Raw genomic sequence first — 21,488 nt, forward strand, 5'->3', positions numbered from 1 at the left:
GTACTTCTGCAAGCTATTTAACAGATAATATTAAAATCAAATTATCTACAGAGCATGAAGTAACCTTTAAGATTTAAAAAATGTAGGGTGTTTAATAGTCTAATGTAGGGATGTTTAAAATTAGACTCTACAGCAGACTAATCCATTATCACAAGGTGGATTTTCCTATCCTGTTTATTAGAAGAAAATAATGCTTTATTTTGTAACATTTTCCATCTTTACTGCTTTTCTCTGGTTAAAAAAGAAATCACAGTACTAAGCTGGGACACATGCACGTTGGTTTTCTGAATAGAAATGAAATGTTACCTGGAAATTAAAGTCTGAGTCATCTTCATTTGAATATATATTTTATTTAGAATGCAGCACTAACAACATTATGATAAACTGTCACAAATTTATACCAAGCAGCACACAATCTTTCAAATGTGTTGTTTTTCACAAGTGATTTAAGTATGGCATTATTGTTATTTGGTACGAGAGTCAAAGACGACATTTAGATTCTTCAGCTGTGGAGCCTTTAGTAACATCGAAATGATTGTCTAGTCAGGCAGAGGAGAGAAATTCAAAAGCAGTTTCTTTTTCTTCTGCCAGTTCCTTTGCAGTTAGATCCATCTTCTCACGAGAGAAATCATTAATAGTGAGACCTTCAACAACCTTCCAGGTCTTATTCTGTTTGAAAATAATTGCAAATAAAAGATTTACAATTAAATGAGAACTGATCTTGCAGCAAGCAACAACTCAGACTGACCTTAAAGCTACAGGAGTATCTGTTTTTAAAGTCTGATTCCAAAGAAGCAAATCAAAATCCAGATCTTAACTAACATATAATTCTGGTAAAAATTCAACACTTGGATTTAAAACTCATTGAATCTAGAAAAAAAAATCTTTAAATGAGGATTTAGTTAGCAAACGTGAAAAGAAAAAAACCAAAACCAAAACCTAATGACTTTAGTATGGTCATAATCAAAATAAGATGCTATTGGTAGGTATCCGATATTAGTGGCATAATAACTAAGTGTGTCAATGGCAAGAGTTGAATCTCCCTTTCCAGATTAACTTCAATCTTTTAGTAACCAGAAGCTGTGCTTCATACAATTTTAAAGTTGAGAAAAATGTCTAACTTAGTAAAAGAACAACTTTCTACACTAACTTATAACCAATATTAATAAAAATATGCAACTACTCTCCCAGAAGGGAATAGAGGGAAATAACCCTCAAATACCTTACCTTGATTGTAACAGGGAATGAGTACAGCAGATCATCAGGAATACCATAGGGGTTGCCATCAGAGATAATGCCCATGGACACAAATTCGCCCTAAAAATAATCATCAACATTTTATATTCCTGAGGTGCTTAGGAATTAATTTATACAAGCACATGAACATGAATTAACAAAACTAAACCAGGTAACACTTTCTTGCTATGTGCTAACTTCAGTACTGCGTAAGGAAGCATCACCAGGCTCTTCCATGTGTATGATCTCATTCCAGTCTTCCAATCCACGTGGGAAGTAGGCCACAGAAACATAACCCTCGTTTTCTAAATGAGGGTGCTATGGCCTTAATATAGATTTTAGGAAAAAAGTCACAGTCACCATGTGTGCTAGGTGTTTTCCATGTATCATCTCATCTAACCCTTAACAATCCTGTAAGAAATGCCATGTAAAAAACAATCAAATAGTTTAGAAAGGTTAAGTAACTTTCCCAAGATTTTTCAGCCAGTAAGCAGCTGAGCTGGGATATAAACCTAACCTGCCTGACTGCAAGGTTATGTTCTTTGTATATAGCACAACATCAGAGGCCAAAAAGAAAAAAGCGGCCTGTACAGATCACCGAGTCCTCACCTCCGGGGTTCCAAACCAGATGTCTCTGACATGGTCACAGATGGCTTTTGCAGCAGACATTGCACTGGACAGCTTCCGAGCCTTGATGACAGCAGCACCACGCTGCTGCACAGTCTGGTTGGGAACAGGCAGAGACAGTATTACTTGGTCACGAGGAGAGTTTTTACTGATTCTGAGCTAATCCTGGGATGAAAGACTGCAACCATAGTTTAATGTCCTCCCCTCCAAAATCATGCAACTACCTCATGTGGACCTTACCAACCTATTTGAGTTGTAAGCACCAGTCTTTCTCAAAAAAGAAAACTACAAATCCACACAGAAAGTTTACTACATTTGATACAAAGCAATGGATCTCATTATAAAGATGAACTGGATGACTGGAGGGAACGTTAGTTTTTTCCCACTTTAGCAATCAATCTTGACTGCCACACAACAGATCAGATCAGACTGGATCAAGACTGGCTTTGTATGACCTGCACAGAAAGTAGTCACCAGAGCCACTGTGAAAGGCCTGCTCTCCTTGAGAAACACTTCACCCCCAACCCTCGAAGAGACACTCAGGCCAGGGATATGGTGTGTTTCTCAAGAGTTCTTTATGCATGGCTGTTAGGAGAGATTTTTCTTACTGTGATGAATTCTCCTTTGAGCCAGCTGTCGTCTTTCAGAGCATCATAAACACCAACTTCCTTTCCTTGTAGTTTCACCTTGGCATGGCTGACATCTGGATACTGAGTTGAGGAATGGTTTCCCCAGATAATGACATTCTTTACATCATCAGAAGTCACACCAAGTTTAAGAGCAATCTAGTGAAATAGAAAACAAACACCTAACTTAGACAAATGCTTTTTATTTCAAATTGTGCCTGACAAACACCCTTAAAAATAAAAGCCTCTGAAACTTCAAGAGAACACACAAGTTACATTGACTTGTAAAATAAGAGTATATTATTATAATAATTTATTGCTTAGTTATTCCCTAAAGCTTAATGGTATAAACAAAATGTGAATGTAAAATATTCAGAGTAGAAATACACAGAGTAGAATATTTGAGAGCAGAGAGCACCTCAGTTTATGGTTGACTTATCAGTATAGTGGGTTTATCAAATATAAAACAACAGCAAGAGGCTGAATATATAAATGTGACCTTTGCTTTGTTGTTAATACTTACTTGGAGATGTCTCCTCAGCACTTCTGAGCAATCAGGTCAGAATATGGAAATTCCTCCACATTTAGGGGAAATTTTTATTATATACCATATAAATAAATTAGCGAAGTTTCAAATAATCCTATGAAATTTTGGAGTTGGAAGGGATTCAGATTACCAAAAATATGACTGTCCTCAGTTTACAGAACAGGAAACCAAAGGAAAGACTCTATATGTTAATACTAAAATGATACCGGATGTAACAATTTCTTGCTATAGCTTTGAAAAGCACTTTAGGGGACATCTACCTGGCTCAGTTGGGGCAGCATGTGACTTTGATCTTGGGGCCATGAGTAGGAGCTCCATGTTGGGTGTAGAGATTACTTAAAAACAAAACAAAACAAAAACTAAAAAATATTAAAAAAAAAAAAAACCTTTAGGATCCTGCATGCCTTACAATCACATGACTATCAATTATACTATATAGTACACTAGCCACAGAAGGGGTTAGAAAGTTATGTTTGGGGTGACTGGGTGGCTCAGTAGGTTAAGCATCTGACTTTGGCTCAGGTCATGATCTCATAGTTCATGGGTTCAAGCCCCATGTCAGTCAGTGCAGAGTCTGCTTTGGATTCTCTCAACTTCTCTCTGCCCCTCCCTGGCTTGTACTTTCTCTCACTCTCAAAATAAATAATAGGGGCGCCTGGGTGTCTCAGTCGGTTGGGCGTCTGACTTCAGCTCAGGTCATGAACCCCCGGTCTGTGGGTTCGAGCTCTGCGTTGGGCTCTTTGTTGGCCTGGAGCCTGCTTGAGATTCTGTATCTCCTTCTCTCTGCACCTCCCCCCCCGCCCCCCGCCCCCGGCTCATGCCTCTATGTCTCTCTTTCTCTCAAAAGTAAATAAACATTAAAAAAAAAAAAACTTTAAAAAAAGAAAATTACATTTTGAAAGATTTAAATAAATCTTTTTGATCTTGTTTATTTAAACAAAATTGATTTTATTTAAAATCAATTCACTTATTTTGTTATTGGCTGATAAGATAATGTACAAAAATAAATTATGGTTAGTTGTATGTATCATTAGTTCTTAGACACCAGAATTATGATGAACTAGAAGGGAATGTTTTGGGAAAACATTTTTAAGAGCTGATGTGTTATGGTAACATTGTGGGTGATTTTTCTTTCTTTCATATTACAGTAAGAATGGGAGAGAAAAAGAGCTGTGCCAGTGTTCACAGCTTTTGCATACATAAATAAAAGCACTGCATCAAAAGAATATATAATCTGATAATTTGAAAAGATTTAAAAAACAAGTATAGCCCCAAATTCGAAACAATCCCAAAGTCCTTCAAGAATTGTTAAACTGTGGTCCTTCCATATAATGAAATAAATGGGAGTAAGTGGAGAAACAATAAAAAGGAATAATGATACAAGTAACAAGTTGGATGCATATTAAAGGCATTTTACAGTATAAAAAGGCCAGTACAGGGATTCTCTGTACTATTTTTGTAACTTCTGAGTCTACAATTATTCCAAAATAAAAAGTAAAAAATACAATAACCAACCAAACAAAAAGGACACTAATGGAAAAGGATAATACTTAACATGTTTGCAACAACTGGATTCCTCTTTACCCTAATTTATTCTGCCAAGAATCAGATGGTGTTTACTTTCACTATTAACTCTTAAAGTTGAGACTTGTTTCTTAAATCCTATGATAGTTAGGGGCGCCTGGATGGCTCAGTCGGTTGAGTGTCTGACTTTGGCTCAGGTCATGATCTCTCATGGCTCATGCTTTACAATGACAGTGCTAAGCCTGCTTCGAATTCTGTCTCCCTTGCTCCCTGTCCCTCCCCCACTAGCGCTCTCTCTGTGTCTCAAAAATAAACATTAAGGGGCGCCTGGGTGGCTGTCAGTTAAGCGTCTGACTTCAGCTCAGGTCATGATCTCACAGTTTGGGGGTTCCAGCCCCGTGTCGGGCTCTGTGCTGACAGCTCAGAGCCTGGAGCCTGTTTCAGATTCTGTGTCTCCCTCTCTCTCTGACCCTCCCCTGCTCACGATGTCTCTCTCTCTCAGAAAGAAATAAAACATTAAAAAAAATTAAAAAAATTAAATCCCACAATTGGATGATTTTTAAAAATTAACCTAAAATTTTGTTTCTGACATTTAAAATGACTTCTCATCTAAACCCTGCTTCATCTAGAGTTCTGCAAGTATTAGGACTATTAAACACATCAGTCTTCACAAAGTAGTTGGATAGTTTGTTTCTGGAGAATCCAGCTACTGATCTGCTTAGTGGTTGAGACTGAGTGGTGTAAGGTGCAATGAGTACCATTTTCTGTGTGTGATGACCTTCATGGACTTGGGAAGAACTACCCTTACTTATATTTAGTAGGTATCATAGAGAAAAGGGAAAATTTACCACGGGCAAGCAACCTAAGGTGTCTGTTACCAAGAACTAAGAACCTATACCTTTGCTGAATGCCAGCCTCAACTCTCAACTGCTCCAGAGTACGGTGAAGACAAACTGCCTCTGGGCCTCTCCTCCCTCCAGGAAGCTCCCTACTTCCTTTGTCCTTTGCCTACTTCCTTGGGGTTTTTATTTTTATTTTTAAAATTTATTGAGCTAATCCACTTCTGTCCGGACAGCAAAGGCCAGTACTTTGCAGACATAGTTTCTAAATTTCATTCACGTCAGAGCGAGTCTAAATTAACGTGTATCCAGGACCACACTCCCTTGCTCCATTAGATGCTGTCTTCTCTGCCATGTAGATCTGTTAAACAGTTTTGGACTGATTCTCCAGCCCCAGGAAATTTTCTTCCCCCTGATACCAGCTAACTAGTTGTCCTGGCAAATTACCCTTATATATATATATATATATATGCATATATATGCAGCTCTAGTTTCCAAATACACGGGGGAATTGTATAGGTGCTGGACAGTCACTTGGTAGGTAGGTCCTGATTTCCAAAATGAATTATGTAAGGCTAGCAACATTCATGTAAGAAATGGTCTTCAGATGTGTTACTTTTCTCACTGGATTAACAACTTCTATGGGAGGAAGAAACTACTTTTTCAAAAACGTCCTAAAAGCTCTGGCTGTGCCAGCCTGACAAGCTGGAACATGTGCGAAAAGTTAAAGTCTAACAAGACTGCTTTTTTTCCTCTTTCCTTATTAGACTCTTGCGCCTACCCGGAAAAGGGTTTCAGGCACTGAGGCAAAGTGTCACTTAACAGTACCTGTAGAAGCAGAATTTTTCAGTGCCTACCTCCACCAAGGCCTCCGTTCAAAACAACAGAAAACCAAGTTTGTCAGTGTCCTTACCCTTTTTCCCTGTTGCAAGTAAGTAACTATGTTGCAATCCAGAGCCCACAATGCAACATGTTTCATAGGACCCAAACCTCCTGTCCACACTCATTCAAACTAACTCCCATTCCTTCCACCCACCAGACTCTAGCTAAAAAGTAAGGAAAAAAACCTAGGTCAGAGCCTAAAGCCTCACAGAAAATATTTGCAATTTAAGCTTGTTATCTGATGACCTTCTAAATTAATGGAATATTCAAGGAGATATATCTGAGGTGTGGTTCTTCTCAACTTTTGGGTATATCCTTACTACTACTACTACTACAAATCATTAGGAGTAAATAAGAGCAACCAATCTTTATTGAGTTTTAGTATGTGACAGGTACCATGATAAGGGCTTAATGTAGATCTTATTTAATCCACATAGCTCCCCTTTGAGATGGACAGTATTATCCACTTCTATACCTTAAATATACTTTCTCAATGTTAAAGAACTAGTAAGAATGGACTTAGGTCACCTGACTCCATTATGTAAGAACACACCTAGGGTTTTGGAGTCAGATGAATCTAGTTGGCAGGATCCCTGACCTTTCTGGGCTTTAGGTTTCTTATCTGTAAAACACAGATAACATACCTCATATGATTTTTTGAATTAAAAGATAAATTATACGTAAGCCATTCAGCTTAGGGTAGAAGCTTAACAAATGTCAATTCTTTTCTTCTTTACTAGGCACTCCAAAGTTGAAAGTTGATCAATTCTCAGTTTAAAGTGTAAGGACACAAATCTAAACCAGACTGACTCCATAATAGGCTTTAAGTTTCCCCTCTAAACTAGAAGGCCTAAGTTTCAGTTTCCCTGAAACTATCAGGCAGCTACATACTGCCCAAGGCCGAAGAAACTGCCCACCACTTTACTCCACCACACTACCTTGGCAACGCCCAATCAAGAAAGGCCAGCAATTATAGATAAATCTTAGCTACCTAAAGTTAACCCGTTAGGCGCTAAACAAGACCCTAGGCTTGCTCTGTAATTGGTTGAATTTAAAAGTACTCTAAATGTTGTAATTGGGTCTCGCCAAAAGTAACAAATACTCTAGACAATGTGTATGGTTAAACCCGCTGTCAATTATATTGTATAATTATGATTGGATCAGTTTCCATGCCACAACTTCTGTAACTCCCCCGTCACAAACCCCATAAAAACCCTACTCTGCCTTTGTTCGAGGCTCTCAGCACGGATCCACTGTGCTGGTGAGGTCTGGGAGCCCGAGCTCGAGCCCGTAATAAAGCCCTTTGCCTTTGCATGCGTGACTCGGTCTCCCCGGTGGTCTCTGGTGGGTGAGGATACTGTGATCTGGGTATAACAAAAGCAGTGGTTTTTCAACTTAGACCACAGGTCATCTTTTGATAAAAACTTTTCTCGAAACTAAAGTTGTCTTTTTATTTTTTTTTAAATGTTTTATTTCTTGGAGAGAGAGAGAGAGACAGCGTGAGCAGGGGAGGGTCAGAGAGAGAGGGAGTCACAGACTGAAATAGGCTCCAGGCTTTGAGCTGGCAGTCAGCACAGAGACTGATGCGGGGCTCAAACCCACGAACTGCGAGATCATGACCCAAGCGGAAGTCGGATGCTTAACCGACTAAACTACCCAGGCGCCCCTAAAGTTGTCTTTTTAAAAAAATGTTTATTTATTCATTGAGAGAGAGAGAAAGAACACGAGGGAGGGGCAGAGAGAAAAAGAAGAGAATCACAAATAGGTTCTGTGCTGTCAGCACAGAGCCTGACATAGGACTCAATCTCATGAACTTTAAGGTCATGACTTGAACCAAAATCAAGAGGAGGACACTTAACTGACTGAGCCACTCAGGCGCCCCAACAAAGTTGCGTTCTTTAGAAGAAATAGTGGGGGAGCCTGGGGGGCTCAGTCAGTTGAGCATTCAACTCTTGATTTTGGCTGAGGTCATCATAATCCCAGGGTCATGGGAATGAGCCTTGCATTGGGCTCTGCGTGGAGCGTGGATCCTGCTCAAGATTACTCTCTCCCTCTCCCTTTGCTCCTCTCCCACACTCATGCTCTAAAATTAAAAACATTTAAAAAATGAAGAAAAAGGACTAAATTCATATACCTATCTAACAGTGATGACCTGTGTATAAGGAGGTATGGCCAGAAAAGTGCTAAGAAAAAGGAAAGAGGTTATGTCCAAGAACCCTGAACTTTGTCATGGCTTTTGAAGGACACCAGGATTGTCTAGACCCAATAAAGCCTATGAAACTAGTACAGATGACTGGCTGTGGCTTCTCATTTTTTAAAAAGCTACTGTTATTACCCTGGTCACTGACTCCTTGGCACATTTATCTAAGACTCCAAGGGGTAAGGACACTTAGGAACAATTAAAACTTAGTTGCTAAGTAGTGATAATTAAGAAGTTTTATGAAAACATGTAGAAAATTAAAAAATATAAAAATAAAATTAAATATAAAATTAAAAATTAAAAAATCTGAATCTGATTGCTTAGCTATAGGGAAAAAGGAAAGAGAACCACCACACAAAACACAAAAATGCAAATCTTTCCATAATGTTCTAAATATCTGACAAAAATCAATTAAACTATGTATTATGTTAATTATACTAATGACTGATTTTTTCACTACTGTAATAAAAGAACATTAGGAACAGCANTCGGACATTAAGCCAACTGAGCCACCCAGGCGCCCCTATAGTTGAGAAAATTAAGTATGAAGCTCAGTCTCCTAAAGAGACTAGATTTAAAGACTCCCTAATAAATAGAACAGCTTCCTACTAAACAAACACAATAAATAAAAAAGTAAGATTCAGCTATTTTAAAAGTGAGAGCAAAAGGTTTTAAAGTTGAACATTCATAAGATTTTAAAAGGTATTTTTCTACCTGAGCTTTAGCTCGGTTGTGATCCAAACGAGTCAAGCAGCTGAAGTTCTCCTTGGGGATGGATGGTGCCGACTTGCAGGCAGTCAGGCAGTTGGTATTGGCTGGGTTTCCCACCACAATAACCTAGGACGTACAGGAGGCACAGCACAGTTACTGACCACATACTGATTAACTAAACTACCTTAGAACAGGACTGACAAACATGTAACATGTAGTCTTTATATCAAGTTTGTGTGAACAAAACAAGCATAGTTACGCCATAGTTTCTACTGTATTTCTAGCCCACTGTTAGCGTTTGGTGCAATTACTGAAAACGTGTCTTTAAGAAAGCTACCAGTATGTACACAAGTTGCTTTCCAGGTGGCAGCGTCCAAGACCTCAGGTATATGTCTTTCTACGTTGTTTTGTGCCAAAACAGAGGCAGAGCATTATCTATTTGCCACAAGAAACGAAACAAAAACAAAAAAACCTCTAAGTAATCTAAGGCTCTTAGACATCAATTCATTCATAACATTTTCCTTCTTAAAGTAATAATCCAAGAAAAATTTCTACTTGAACAGTTTATTTTAGGAAAATGATTTGTCTTTATTAATTGAGAGTTTTTTCAGTCTTACCTAATCCTAAGACTTAACTGGGATTTGCTAAGTTACAGATTAACAAATCCTACTCACTCCATATCTATTAAGTCAATCCTTAGTAGAAAGCATTTCAGGCTACCTTTTTTTTTTTTAATTGAGGAGGTACAGGATACTCTGTGTTATAGTATAGGAAAATATATAGGAAAATCCACCATGGACTCTCTCATTCAAGTTTTTAAAATTTTTAATAAAATTATAAACTTACCATGAAATAATATCAAACTTACTGAAAAGCTGCAAGAATAGTACAAAGACTACCTCCCACATCCTGTTTACCCAGATTCCCCAACTTCTTCCATCTCTTTCTCTACACACACGCACACTATATATATCCTTAGTCTTTTTATTTTTTTTGGCCCACTGGAGAGCAAGCTGCCATGATACCCCAAGGTCCCTAAGTACTCCAGTGTCAGTGTATATTTCCCCAAAATGGCACTTTTTGGCTGACGGTTTAATTACTGTGGAAGCAGTACCACAACTCCAAGCAGCCTGGAGCAGTCCAAACAACGTTGTAATTTTTTAAGAGACCTATGGATTTCTCCTCAACTTACTTCTACTATTTTCTGTTAATGACTTCAGAAGATAAAAGTAAGCTATTTGAAGTGAATTCCACAGAAAGTGAAAATTCAGATATATGAAAATTATTTTAACAGAACATTGTAATTAGAAACTTTAAAAATCTTACTTTTATTCTTATCATTGTTTAAAGTCAGGACAGGGAAGAATAAGTGTATCAAAATCAATAAAACCTCTAATCAGCAAGCCTTTTTGCTATGACAACTAAGTTCTAGGTAACTGATACTTAAATGGTAAAAGAAGCCTTATTATAATATTAAGACAAATTTAGAAACTAAACTATCTTGAACACAAAGAGATAGAAAAGGAAGTTACACCAATTGCACTCAAGCATATCAAAATTCCTTTGAACTGAGAAAATCTGAGCATTTCAGAAGCCACCACCTCCCACTGCTTAGAATGCAACTTACAGCCAGCACTCTCTACAATCACAAATCCAAATGTCTGAACAGATATTTCCACACAGCTAAAAGGCACCAGAAAGTTCTGTGCCTTCTCTAGAAGTCTGTAAATTAATACTGAATTTCCATATCACAGCAAGAGGTGAAATATTTTTGAAAACTTCTACATAAAAATTTCTACATTATAGCAAAAATAAGTTTTATTGAGCAAAGTTCTCTATTTACTGAGGTGGGGGGAAGGCAAATAATTTTGCCTTCACTTAAATGCTGGAAGAAGCAGCTTTAAATGCTGATCATGAAAAACTCCATAAAATACTGTATGGTCACCTTAACCGACTTCTTGGCATATTTCTCCAAGGCCGCACCCTGGGATTTGAAGATTTTCACATTTGCTTTGAGTAAATCTTTCCTCTCCATGCCATCCCTTCTCGGCATGGAGCCCACCAGAATGGCCACATCCAGATCTTTGAAGGCAACATCTTCTTTATCTGTTGCGATGACATCTGTGAACATGGCAATAGGAGAGCTACTGCAACACTAAAGTGTGAGGTTTTCTTTTTCACACTGCATCTCCCCAGTAATTCTTTCCCTTTGTAGCAAACGTTAACTTTCATATATTACAATGTTAAAAGTTTTAGAGGCCTCAAAAGGGAAAGACAATATAGTCATAAAACAGAACATCAGCAGAAATGTAAATTACATTTATTTGCTTTTCCTATTTCAGTAACTGTTTCAAACCCAAAAGCTGTACAGTTGTCTGTTTTCCAATCAGAGACTGTGCAAAATATGGTAACTTTGAAAGTAACATTTGTTATTTATACGAATTACTACAGATAGCATGAAAGAGAAACTAATTTATCTAATTTTTAAGTTACAACTACTTTAAGGTCTAAGATCTGAATCACAAATTCAAAATAATGTTTGTTGAGGAATTTTGTGCCAGGAATAACACCACAAATTTTATTTGATCAAATCTGAACTTAATATTTTATGCATGAAGATAAAAAGGTTTAAAGAGATTAATTGGCTGCTCAAAAAGCAGGGAAGCTGTAATTCCAGCCTAGGTTGGTCCAGAGGTCAACCACTATTCTACTGTTCACCCAATAAACATCCAACACTTGTTTTCTGAGGAAGGAACATTCATCATTACTCTCCTTTGTTGACAGTATTAAAAAGGCCATGACTAGTGCTACAGACTGAATGTTTCTGTCCCCCACAAAACTCATATGTTGAGACCTAATCCCCAATGTGATGGTATTAAAAGGTGGGGGATCCTGTGGGAGATGATTAGGTTAGGAGCGTACAGCTCTTATGAATGAGATTAGTGCCCTTATAAAAGAAGTCTCAGAGTTCCTTCACCCCTTCCACCTTGTGAGGACACAGGAAGACAGTGGTCTATGAACCAGGAATTGGCTTCTCACCAAAATGTGACCACACTGGTACCTTAATCTTGGATTTCCCAACCTCCAGAACTATGGGAATTACATTTTTGTTGTTTTGTAAGCCGCTTTAGTCTACGGTATTTTTGTTTTAGTAGCCCAGATGGACTAAGACAACCAGGATTCAGCATTGCCACTGGTAAATTTTTAGAGTGGTCAACTTGTGTCACAGTAAGGGTGTTGTAAAGCCCCCAACAGGTATACAAAGAAATGTTGGGGGGGGTGAATCTTCTTCCCAGACATGCATCCCTATTTGCAGAATTTACCCTCCTTGTTCACAGCTGACCAAGGACAAGCTGACCATTACCTAGACCCATTAGACAGAGGAACTCAGCAGAGAAAGGAATAAAAATGCAACAATGCAACAAAGTTGATTTGGAAAAGGAGGGTGAGTTGTGTGTCAACTATACTACAGTTAAAAAAACAACAAGACAAGAAAAGAGAGGGTAAGGAAAGGGAGCCAGCAGAACAGCTTGGGCAGGTAATGCACTCTCTTTTATAATATGCAGCCATGTGATTTAGGCACCAGAGTACTCCTTCTAGTAAATGTTTATTGAACAGACATTTGAATTCTGAGCATGGTTTCTCTTTGGTGTGGATGTATTTTGTTCTGTGCAAACTTATAGGAGAATATTATTAATTAATCCTTACTAAAAGAAAAAGATCATAATTAAAGTATACCTAAAGAAAAATATCCAAATTAGTAAATATACGACTTGACCTACTGTTTTAATGAAACTTTCATGAAATCTGATGAAAGATTTGTCTTACATTTGTGCAATAGTTCAATGATTCTCAAAGCCTCTTAGCAGAACACGCTTGGGCTTTCAAACTATGCAGCATATGATTAGGACTATTTATGCTGTATCTCAATCTGATAATGGCTGTGGGTTTGGACTCTATGTGAGCGACTAACCAATTTCCAGCCTCACAGCAATATGGCTCTGGAAGACCACTTAAGAGTTCAAAAGTTCTCCATTAAAAGTGCTACTAATACTTTTAAATAGATTTTAAATAACAACACAATGTAGACAATCTCAGGTGCATAACTCTTATGCAATATTATGCTTAGTTAGATAAATTATATATAAGCACCTTGAAAAAAAGGGCATAGTCATTTAACCAACACTGGTTATTTCTTGCTTTTACCCTTATTTATTCTTGATACACATTTTACCAAGCAGTTGTAGCTCAAAAAACAGAAACACTTCTATTTTTTGAAATAAATATTTTTTAACGTTTATTTATTTTTCAGAGAGAAAGAGAGAGAGAGAGAGAGAGAGAGAGAGAGAGAACCTGAAGCAGGCTTCAGGCTCTGAACGGTCAGCACAGAGCCAGACATGGGGCTCAAACACACAATCTGCAAAATCATGACCTGAGCCGAAGTCAGATGCTCAACCGACTGAGCCACCCAGGTGGCCCCCAAAACACTTTTATGAAATAGCTTCTAATGGAGAGGCTGGTTAAAAATCTGTTTTTTGACTGACATAAAATACTGTAATATTCTTTTTCCTCCACCCCAACTCACCTTTCAGGAGGGGAAGGGCACAGTCTTGCAGTTCCATTAGGACACCATCTAGGACACCCATCATGGGAGTGATATCCAACAGCACAAGAATTATAGGCTGCCAAATAAATAGCCGAAGACAGCAACTGTCAGTGTAGCTTATGTCACTCTGTCACAAAAACGTCCTCCTGCAAGGTTTTTGCTTATTTGGTGTACGTATATGTATAATTCCCATTATTTAGTTATAATTATTTTAGGAGGTCAGGTTATCATGCCACTTTCAGAAAAAGGAATGCTATAAAACCAGCAACAGTGTGCTAATAGACAAAGTAAAAGGAATCACCATGACTGAATCTCAAAGGAGTATACAGGGAAGAAATATTAAATTGAAGTAACATGCCATAGCTTGCTCTTATGGTTCACAGCTATGTATCTGATTTTAGTTCATGGAAAGCTAAGTATAGTGTCTGGCATGAAGGATGAGCTTGATCCATGGGTGAAGAGAATAAATGGATAATTTAGAAACAGATTTTAGCATAACCAGACTTGCTAGAATAGGGGGGTGCCTGCTTTAAACTGGAAAGCAGATCTGTCTGTCCAACTATTTGTGTCTAAAGACCATTCATGAACAAGGACGTGCTAATTCAGTGGCTTTCTTTCCCATATGATTCTCCCTACTAGTTACTGTTACTAGTGAAAACCTTCCACTGATTGACTGATACCTGTTGGCTATACCAAGTCAACTAAATACAGTATGTGGAATAGTTCTTATCTGCAAAGCATTTTCAAAGCCTAAAAGAGCACATATTAATAAGATACCAGTTAATATTTATAGCAGTGTGCCTAGTAATTTATCGGGATAACCCATTCCTTAATCATTTAAACATTTCTTTGAAACTAAATACAGGGTTTATTGACAATATTCTTTTTTTTTTTTTTTTAATTTTTTTTTTTTTTTCTGGGGGGGGGAGAGAGACAGCATGANACCCACGAACCACGAGATCATGACCTAAGCGAAAGTCGGACGCTTAACCGACTAAGCCACCCAGGCGCCCCTGTTGACAATATTCTTATTTTGACTTGAGGTATATAGAAGACCTACCTGGTCTTTACCAAAGACAGATCCATTTCCAATGCTGTACAGCAGTGAATATGCAATTTGACCAGCTGCTCCGGTCACAAGAACTCTGATTGGTTCAGACTGTAATGAAAGAGACTCATTAATTAACATCCTATTTACAAATGCTCTTTTACCCTAAAGATACTCAGGATTTTCTAACAAGACAACCACATAATTTAAAAGGTACTGTAAAATTCTAAAGTTTCTTCCCATTTGGCTTAGTAGAAGACTAACTTATTTCAGACTTGTCCCAGTAAATATAGCATGCACAAGTCAACTCAGCAACTTCTGGAACATGTGTCCTTTGGCTGCATTATTTCTGCGGTGTTATTTACCTCTGTTATCCTGGATTTATTTACAAAATCGTATCCATCTTTTTTAAGGCTATTATGTCATTAAAACAAGCCTAACGATGTTGATGTGCCTTACATGGCTATATAAACTCTGGTAGCCACTAGAGCCTTACGCAAATCTCACTGCTCCCATCTGCTCAATAGAACCCTCACACCAGGAAGAGGAGTAATAGTGGTTAAAGTTTTCTATTTACAATGAATCAGAAGGTTTTAATAAAACTATTAATCATGATTCAACTTAACTATTTGGAGGAAAGTTAAGCCTTTAATTTTTATTTAATGAGAAAGAAAAATGAGAAAATGTTATCTGGATTATAATAAATTTTAGTATTAAGTAACAACAGCAAAAATACAGTGACAGTTGACAACCCAATTCCAAGGGAAAATTCATTTTAAAAGAGAGGAAGCGGGGCACCTCAATGGCTCAGTAGGTTAAGCGTCTGACTTCGGCTCAGATCATCATCTCACGGTTTGTGCGTTTGGGCCCTGTGTCAGGCTCTGTGCTGACAGCTAGCTCAGAGCCTGGAGCCCGCTTCACATTCTGTGTCTCCCTCTCTCTCAGAAATAAACAAACATTAAAAGAGAGGAAGAAGTACAGAGTGTAATAGCTATAACAGAAGTAGCCTTAAAAACGTTAATGACCCTGAACAAAACACAGACATATGGAGAAAAACAGTAACTAATATTCAAAGTGATGATCTGGAGTCACAAAAAAAAAAAAAAAGCTCAGAGAATTAAAAAGATAGAAATTTTTCTTTTAATTTTTTAAAATTTTTATTTATTTCTAGGAGAGAGAGAGAGAGAGAGAAAGACAGCATGAGCAGGGGAGGGTGAGAGAGAGAGGGAGACACAGACTCTGAAATAGGCTCCAGGCTCTGAGCTGGCAGTCAGCACAGAGCCCGACGCGGGGCTCGAAACCACGAACCGCGAGATTATGACCTAAGCGAAAGTCGGACGCTTAACCGACTAAGCCACCCAGGCGCCCCAAAATAGATAGAAATTTTTCTATTAAAAGGAGTTAAACAAAAATGTGGGGAAACTTAGGGGGCACATTTATTTAGATAGAAACATTTAATCAAGGTCAACTGTTCCTTTCCTTGACAATGGTGGGTAAATGGACTTCCACTGTATCACATCTATTGTTAACTGGCACAGAAGTGGCCCACTGAGTTGAATGGTGAAAGAAGCCTTTGATTTCTCTATATTTAGAATTCTCTCTTCCAGGTGAGTCATGTCTTTGGGATAGAAGGAGACCATGTCCCATGACCTTCTAACCTTAACCTATGAAGGTGAACAATTTGGTACCCATAGAAATCCAGGGAAAAAATTCTCAGGAAGGAAGGGTCAACTGTTGTAGAGAAACAAATCTGTACATAGAAGACTATGTATGCTTTCTTCCCCAAGGTGTGACCAGGGGGTGAGTGGAAAAAAAAGGAGAAAACTATGACCTTCCCTACCCCTAAAAAACCAAAATATGGTAATTCCCCAAATAAACCAATTTTATTACAACACATACTTCTGTTTCCAAAGAGACTAGGTTTATAAAGAACACTAAAACTGATTTATATGGTTATTTTTTATCATATGGCCTTTACATGTTTTTAATTGCCATTTTCCCCTCTTCCCTTGAAGTAGAGTAGGTGAAGAAAAGGGAATAGAGGAAGAAATTATTGCCCTTTCTTTTCGGAATGCGATCTTCTTTTTTTTAACGTTTATTACTACTTTTGAGAGACAGAGAAAGAGAGGAGAGAGTATGAGCAGGGGAGGGGCAGAGAGACAGGGAGACAGAGAATCTGAAGCAGGCTCTATCTAGGCTGAGCTGTCAGCACAGAGCCTGACACAAGGTTCAGACTCACAAACTGTTGAGATCATGACCTGAGCCAAAGTCAGGCGCTTAACTGACTGAGCCATCCAGGCGCACAATCTTCTTAAGGCCAGGGACTTTGTCTATTTTATTTACTTTGTATTGCAACTGCCTACAACAATGCCTGGCATGTAGCTGGAGCTCAAATACTTGCTGAAGGTGTAACTGGGTCTTGTAAAATTACTACCCAAAACCTGGAAATGTCAAAGAATTGTTTGGAAAACCTAACATGCTTTAAAAATTTGTTTAAGATATTTTATTCATATCTACTTGCACTGAGAAAGTTGGAAATTTAGTCACCACAATAATGCCAGCTACAGTTGGCAAAATGATGTCATTAGCTCTAATGATATGGTCTTCTAAATCAACTGATTTACCTCACTTCATTTATTAAACAATACACTAATGAATATTATGTACCTGGTACTGCTTTAGGCCAGAGAATCCATTAGTGAACCATGTGCAGGAAAAAAGAGGATAACCCAGCTTTCTAAAGTTGTTTTTTTTTAGGTCTTTGTTGTATTTTGAGAGAGACAGAGAGTGAGAGAGAAAGGGAGACAGAATCTGAAGCAGGCTCCAGGCTCTGACATGTCAGCAAAGAGCCCGATGCGGGGCTTGAACCCACGGACTGTGAGATCATTACCTGAGCCAAAGTCAGATGCTTAACCGACTGGGCCACCCAGGCGCCCTGATAATCCAGCTTTCTAAAATGAGGGCTAGAGAAGTAGCAGAGTGTAATAAAGAGATAGCTTCTAGACCCAGATGTTCTGGTTTTAAATCCTGACTTTACTACTCATTAGCTGTATGTTTCTGGCAAGTTACTTAACCTCTCCGTATTCCATTTCTGCACAGTAACATGGAGATAACGATAGCACCTACTTAACAAATAAGGTAGTCATAAGGATCGAAGAGAATTAACATAAATGCATTAAGAACAGTATGTAGCAAATATTATAATTATAGGTCTCTGTCACCATAAAATTTTCCTCTAAGGACTCTTACACCCTGTGGTGTTCTACTTACATGTCTGTGACTCTCTACTAGACTGTGAACCACCACCCCTTTGCTGGGAGAGTGGTCTGCCTTTGATTCAAATTTGCACGACCAGATAGTGTTCAACAAATATTTGTTGAATAAATGAAAGTGCAGGGTTAGGAAACGTATAAATACATGCTACTTCAATGTAAAGCAAACCAGGATAAGAAATGAAGGGGAATGTGGGCATCACTATCTGTAAAGCTTACAGATAGATTGTTAGGACACAGTAATGTAGTCAATCTTAGGCATTAATTTTAGCTACTAAAAAAAAAAAAATGTGTTCCCAGGACCACAGTCCTTAGTGCAGGGATTGTGGCCAACTAATGAACAACTACTGATTCCATTTCAGCAGTTTTCTTCTATGACCATGAGCAAACTCTTTTCACAGATAGGTAATTCTGTCTTGTTAAGAGGATATGAAGCTTAGTCAAGGGTCTGAATGTTTGATTATGAAATGGGAAAGGATGTGTGTATTTGGTTCTTTATGCTCTTTGCAACATTGCAGTTGAAAAGCAGGAGGGTGGGAGATTCCTGCTGACTTTCCACAGCGTTACAGTGTGAAGACAGGTTACTATTCTTTGCTTAGACATCTGGGCAGTCAGCCAAGATCCAAAGAAGGAATGTCTTTGCTCTTGGCAGGGCTCTAATGACCTTCCTGCAGATTTAGACTATTGCGCATGTCTCAGTTGTCGAGCTTGAATAGAAGTGTTCCTTCTGTTATTCTACAGAAAAACCCATGTATTCCTTTTTTATTTTCTAATTTACATCTACTTCTGTAATATAAAAGACAAACAGTATCATTCAGATTTATTCATACAGTTAATTCTTGCTGTTGCTCCCTATTCCTGCTTTAAAAAAAATTGCTTTGAACAGCTTACAAAAGATGATCCTTTTTAAACTCAAGGATTATTCACATACTCTTCTGAGGAGGAAAGAAGATTCTGAATCATGTGAGACTGCTGTCAGTTTCAGCAAACTGACAGTAGTATTCTTTCTTATGGACATCTCTGTGTTCTCTGGTGCCCGAGTGACCTTCTGGGGGTGAGGCCTGGTTTTATATACTGCGTAGCAAAACAACCTAAGAATGGGGGCCCAGGAATCTCTCTGTGACCTTGGGAAAATCATTTAACCCCACCAGGCTACTTTAATTTTATTTATTTGTTTAAGTTTATTTATTTTGAGAGGGGGTGCGGTGGGGTGGTGGTGGTGGAGTAAGAATCCTAAACAGGCTCTGAACTGTCAGTGTGAAGTCACCAGGCTACCTTTTAAAATTAGACAAAATAATCTCCAAATTCCCTTCTATTCCTAGAATTCCAATATTCTGAATTGCAGGGATGAAAGCTATCAGATAATATAAATGCTGATAAAATACTTTAGTTTGTATTTGGAGTATGAACTTGTATCTTCCTCCAGCTGAAAATAAATTTTAAAACGACCTGGTAATTGTACGGTACCATATGGTAAGATGAAAAGAGCTGTAAGACCCTGGGAAGCAAACTCTTGTTTGACCTTGAGCAAATAATTATTTGGGTTCAATAAATTCAATTTTAAGATTTGAAGTGGGGCAGATTTATCAAGATGATCTTTAAGAGGTCCCATCCAGTTCAAAAATTATAAAGTCTCAAGTTCTCTGAGCAGTACCCCTGCATTCTTGCTAAGATTATTAGGTCAGAGACCAAAGCGTCATTTAAATGACTAATTATAAGTAAGAAACTGGGATATAAGAACTAGTAGCTACTAAGAATTAGTAGCTGTCACCACTGGTCCGTTATAAAGGTAGAGGAGGTAGTAGTCCCCTTACCTTGAAAATATGTCTTATTGGGTTCAGGAAAATTTCCAATTCATTCAAAAATAACGGAGATAATGGAGGAAGAATAACTTCAACTATAAATACAAGTACTGAAGAAATTTCTGTCTGGTGTCAAATGTCACCTTCAAACAGCATGCAGCTTATCTTACGTCAGAGATGGCTCACCACCACCCTCCCTCTCCTTGCAGCGGAGACAAGATATGGTGATCTAGGTATCCAGACCTTCACAAGATGGTTACATTGTATAACATTAAAAGTAGTGGCTCTAGAATTCATAACATACAGATCAGTGCTAGTGATGCCGCCACTGGACCATTTCCTGGCTTTACCAAAGATCATCAATGAACAGGTTTTAAATAACATTTTGTGAAATTAGATATGGCGGAAACAGAGCTCTCGAAAACGTCGATTGTAATCTGGAGTACCTGGTGAGCACTATCTTTAACCAGGGCCTCCTGCTTTCAAGGGCTTTGTGAGAAAAGCCCTTAAAAACCCTGTGGGTTCAAGGAAGAAAAAGAGGTTAGGATCTAAGCCCCCACCCCCATATCAAATCTTACCATCCTTATCAAACCCTATGTCGTGCTTTGCAGAAAACCCAAAGCTTCGTATTTTGCATCCCCGCCATAGAGCAGGACTGAGATCGCGCCTCTCCAAGAATAAATTTCTCTCGAGTCCTTGTAAGAGCCCTCTAGAAGGAAATCAACCCCTTGCCAATTACTGGGTCACGGCAACAGCCCCCAAAAGAGGATTCGGGGCTTTACCAAAGGGCTCCAAGGACAGGGCTTTGCACAACCGTTCCGTCCCCTCCCCCCCAGCAAGTCCTTCAAGTGTAAGAAACCTCACACAGGAGCGCGAAGGTCGGGGGTAGGCAGGATCCAGGAGTCCACACTCACCATGATTAGAAAGTGCGCGAACAATCTCAGCACCTGCAAAACACCTGCAAAACGAACCTCCAGGAATCGGGTCACCTCTACCGCGGAACTGACTTGGGGATGGCGAACGATGTGAGAAAAAAAAGGCTCGGCTTCCAACCGCAGCGCCCTCTGGGAACTGTAGTTTACGAGGCCCAGATTCTGGAGCACTCTTCAACTCATTTCCTTCAAGTGTTGAACTACACTTCCCGAGGTCAGAGGGTCTGCTCACGCCCTTCTCCCTGCGCTCTTGGCTGATTGCAAAGTAGTCCCTGAGGGCCGGCCGCTGTGATTGGAGGACGGCGATGAGCAGAAGATTAGTGCTTAAGGGAGAGAACCTGCCTGATGGCGCCCAGCAATTGGTGGGAGGGGAGGCATGTGGAACTCGAGGGAGGAGATAACAGATCTCTTAGCTACTTCCCCCGCACGTACGCGTCCGAGACTTTTCTTATTCCCCAAGGGTAAATGTGGGAGGTAAAGAGACCTTCCGCTGCGTAAAATCGGCTTGACCCGGAAACAAAATCTTTTAAAATACTATTCACAGCCTGGAGGGGCGGGAGTAATTGACGTGTCGCGAAGACTGGAAGGCTTCGCAGGTTGCTAAGCGACGAGGCGGGAGAGCGCGCGCACGCGCGC

At 38.9% G+C, this 21,488-nt stretch overlaps 1 protein-coding gene across 1 annotated transcript; it reads right to left on the reverse strand.

Moving 5' to 3' along the window:
• Window positions 1-330: 330 nt before the first annotated feature.
• Window positions 331-20,972, reverse strand: MDH1 (malate dehydrogenase 1). Its single transcript, XM_077766438.1, has 9 exons — window positions 20,835-20,972; window positions 14,859-14,957; window positions 13,778-13,874; window positions 11,138-11,313; window positions 9,196-9,318; window positions 2,472-2,648; window positions 1,846-1,959; window positions 1,228-1,317; window positions 331-669 (listed from the first exon to the last, which is right to left on the reverse strand). Exons 1-9 carry the CDS (start codon window positions 20,835-20,837, stop codon window positions 544-546), a joined length of 1,005 nt encoding a protein of 334 aa, XP_077622564.1. The 5' UTR covers window positions 20,838-20,972; the 3' UTR covers window positions 331-543.
• Between the last annotated feature and the right edge of the window lie 516 nt (window positions 20,973-21,488).

This window comes from Crocuta crocuta, unplaced genomic scaffold (genome assembly GCF_008692635.1).
Source record: "Crocuta crocuta isolate KB4526 unplaced genomic scaffold, BGI_CrCroc_1.0 scaffold113, whole genome shotgun sequence".
Classification (NCBI taxonomy): Eukaryota; Metazoa; Chordata; class Mammalia; order Carnivora; family Hyaenidae; genus Crocuta; species Crocuta crocuta.

Coding starts and splice junctions, on each gene's coding strand:
- MDH1 (XM_077766438.1), bottom strand. Junction 9,319..11,137: donor ATGCCAAGAAGTCGGTTAAG/GTGACCATACAG, acceptor TGTACGTCCTAG/GTTATTGTGGTGGGAAACCC. Junction 670..1,227: donor CATTCCCTGTTACAATCAAG/GTAAGGTATTTG, acceptor ATTTTCAAACAG/AATAAGACCTGGAAGGTTGT.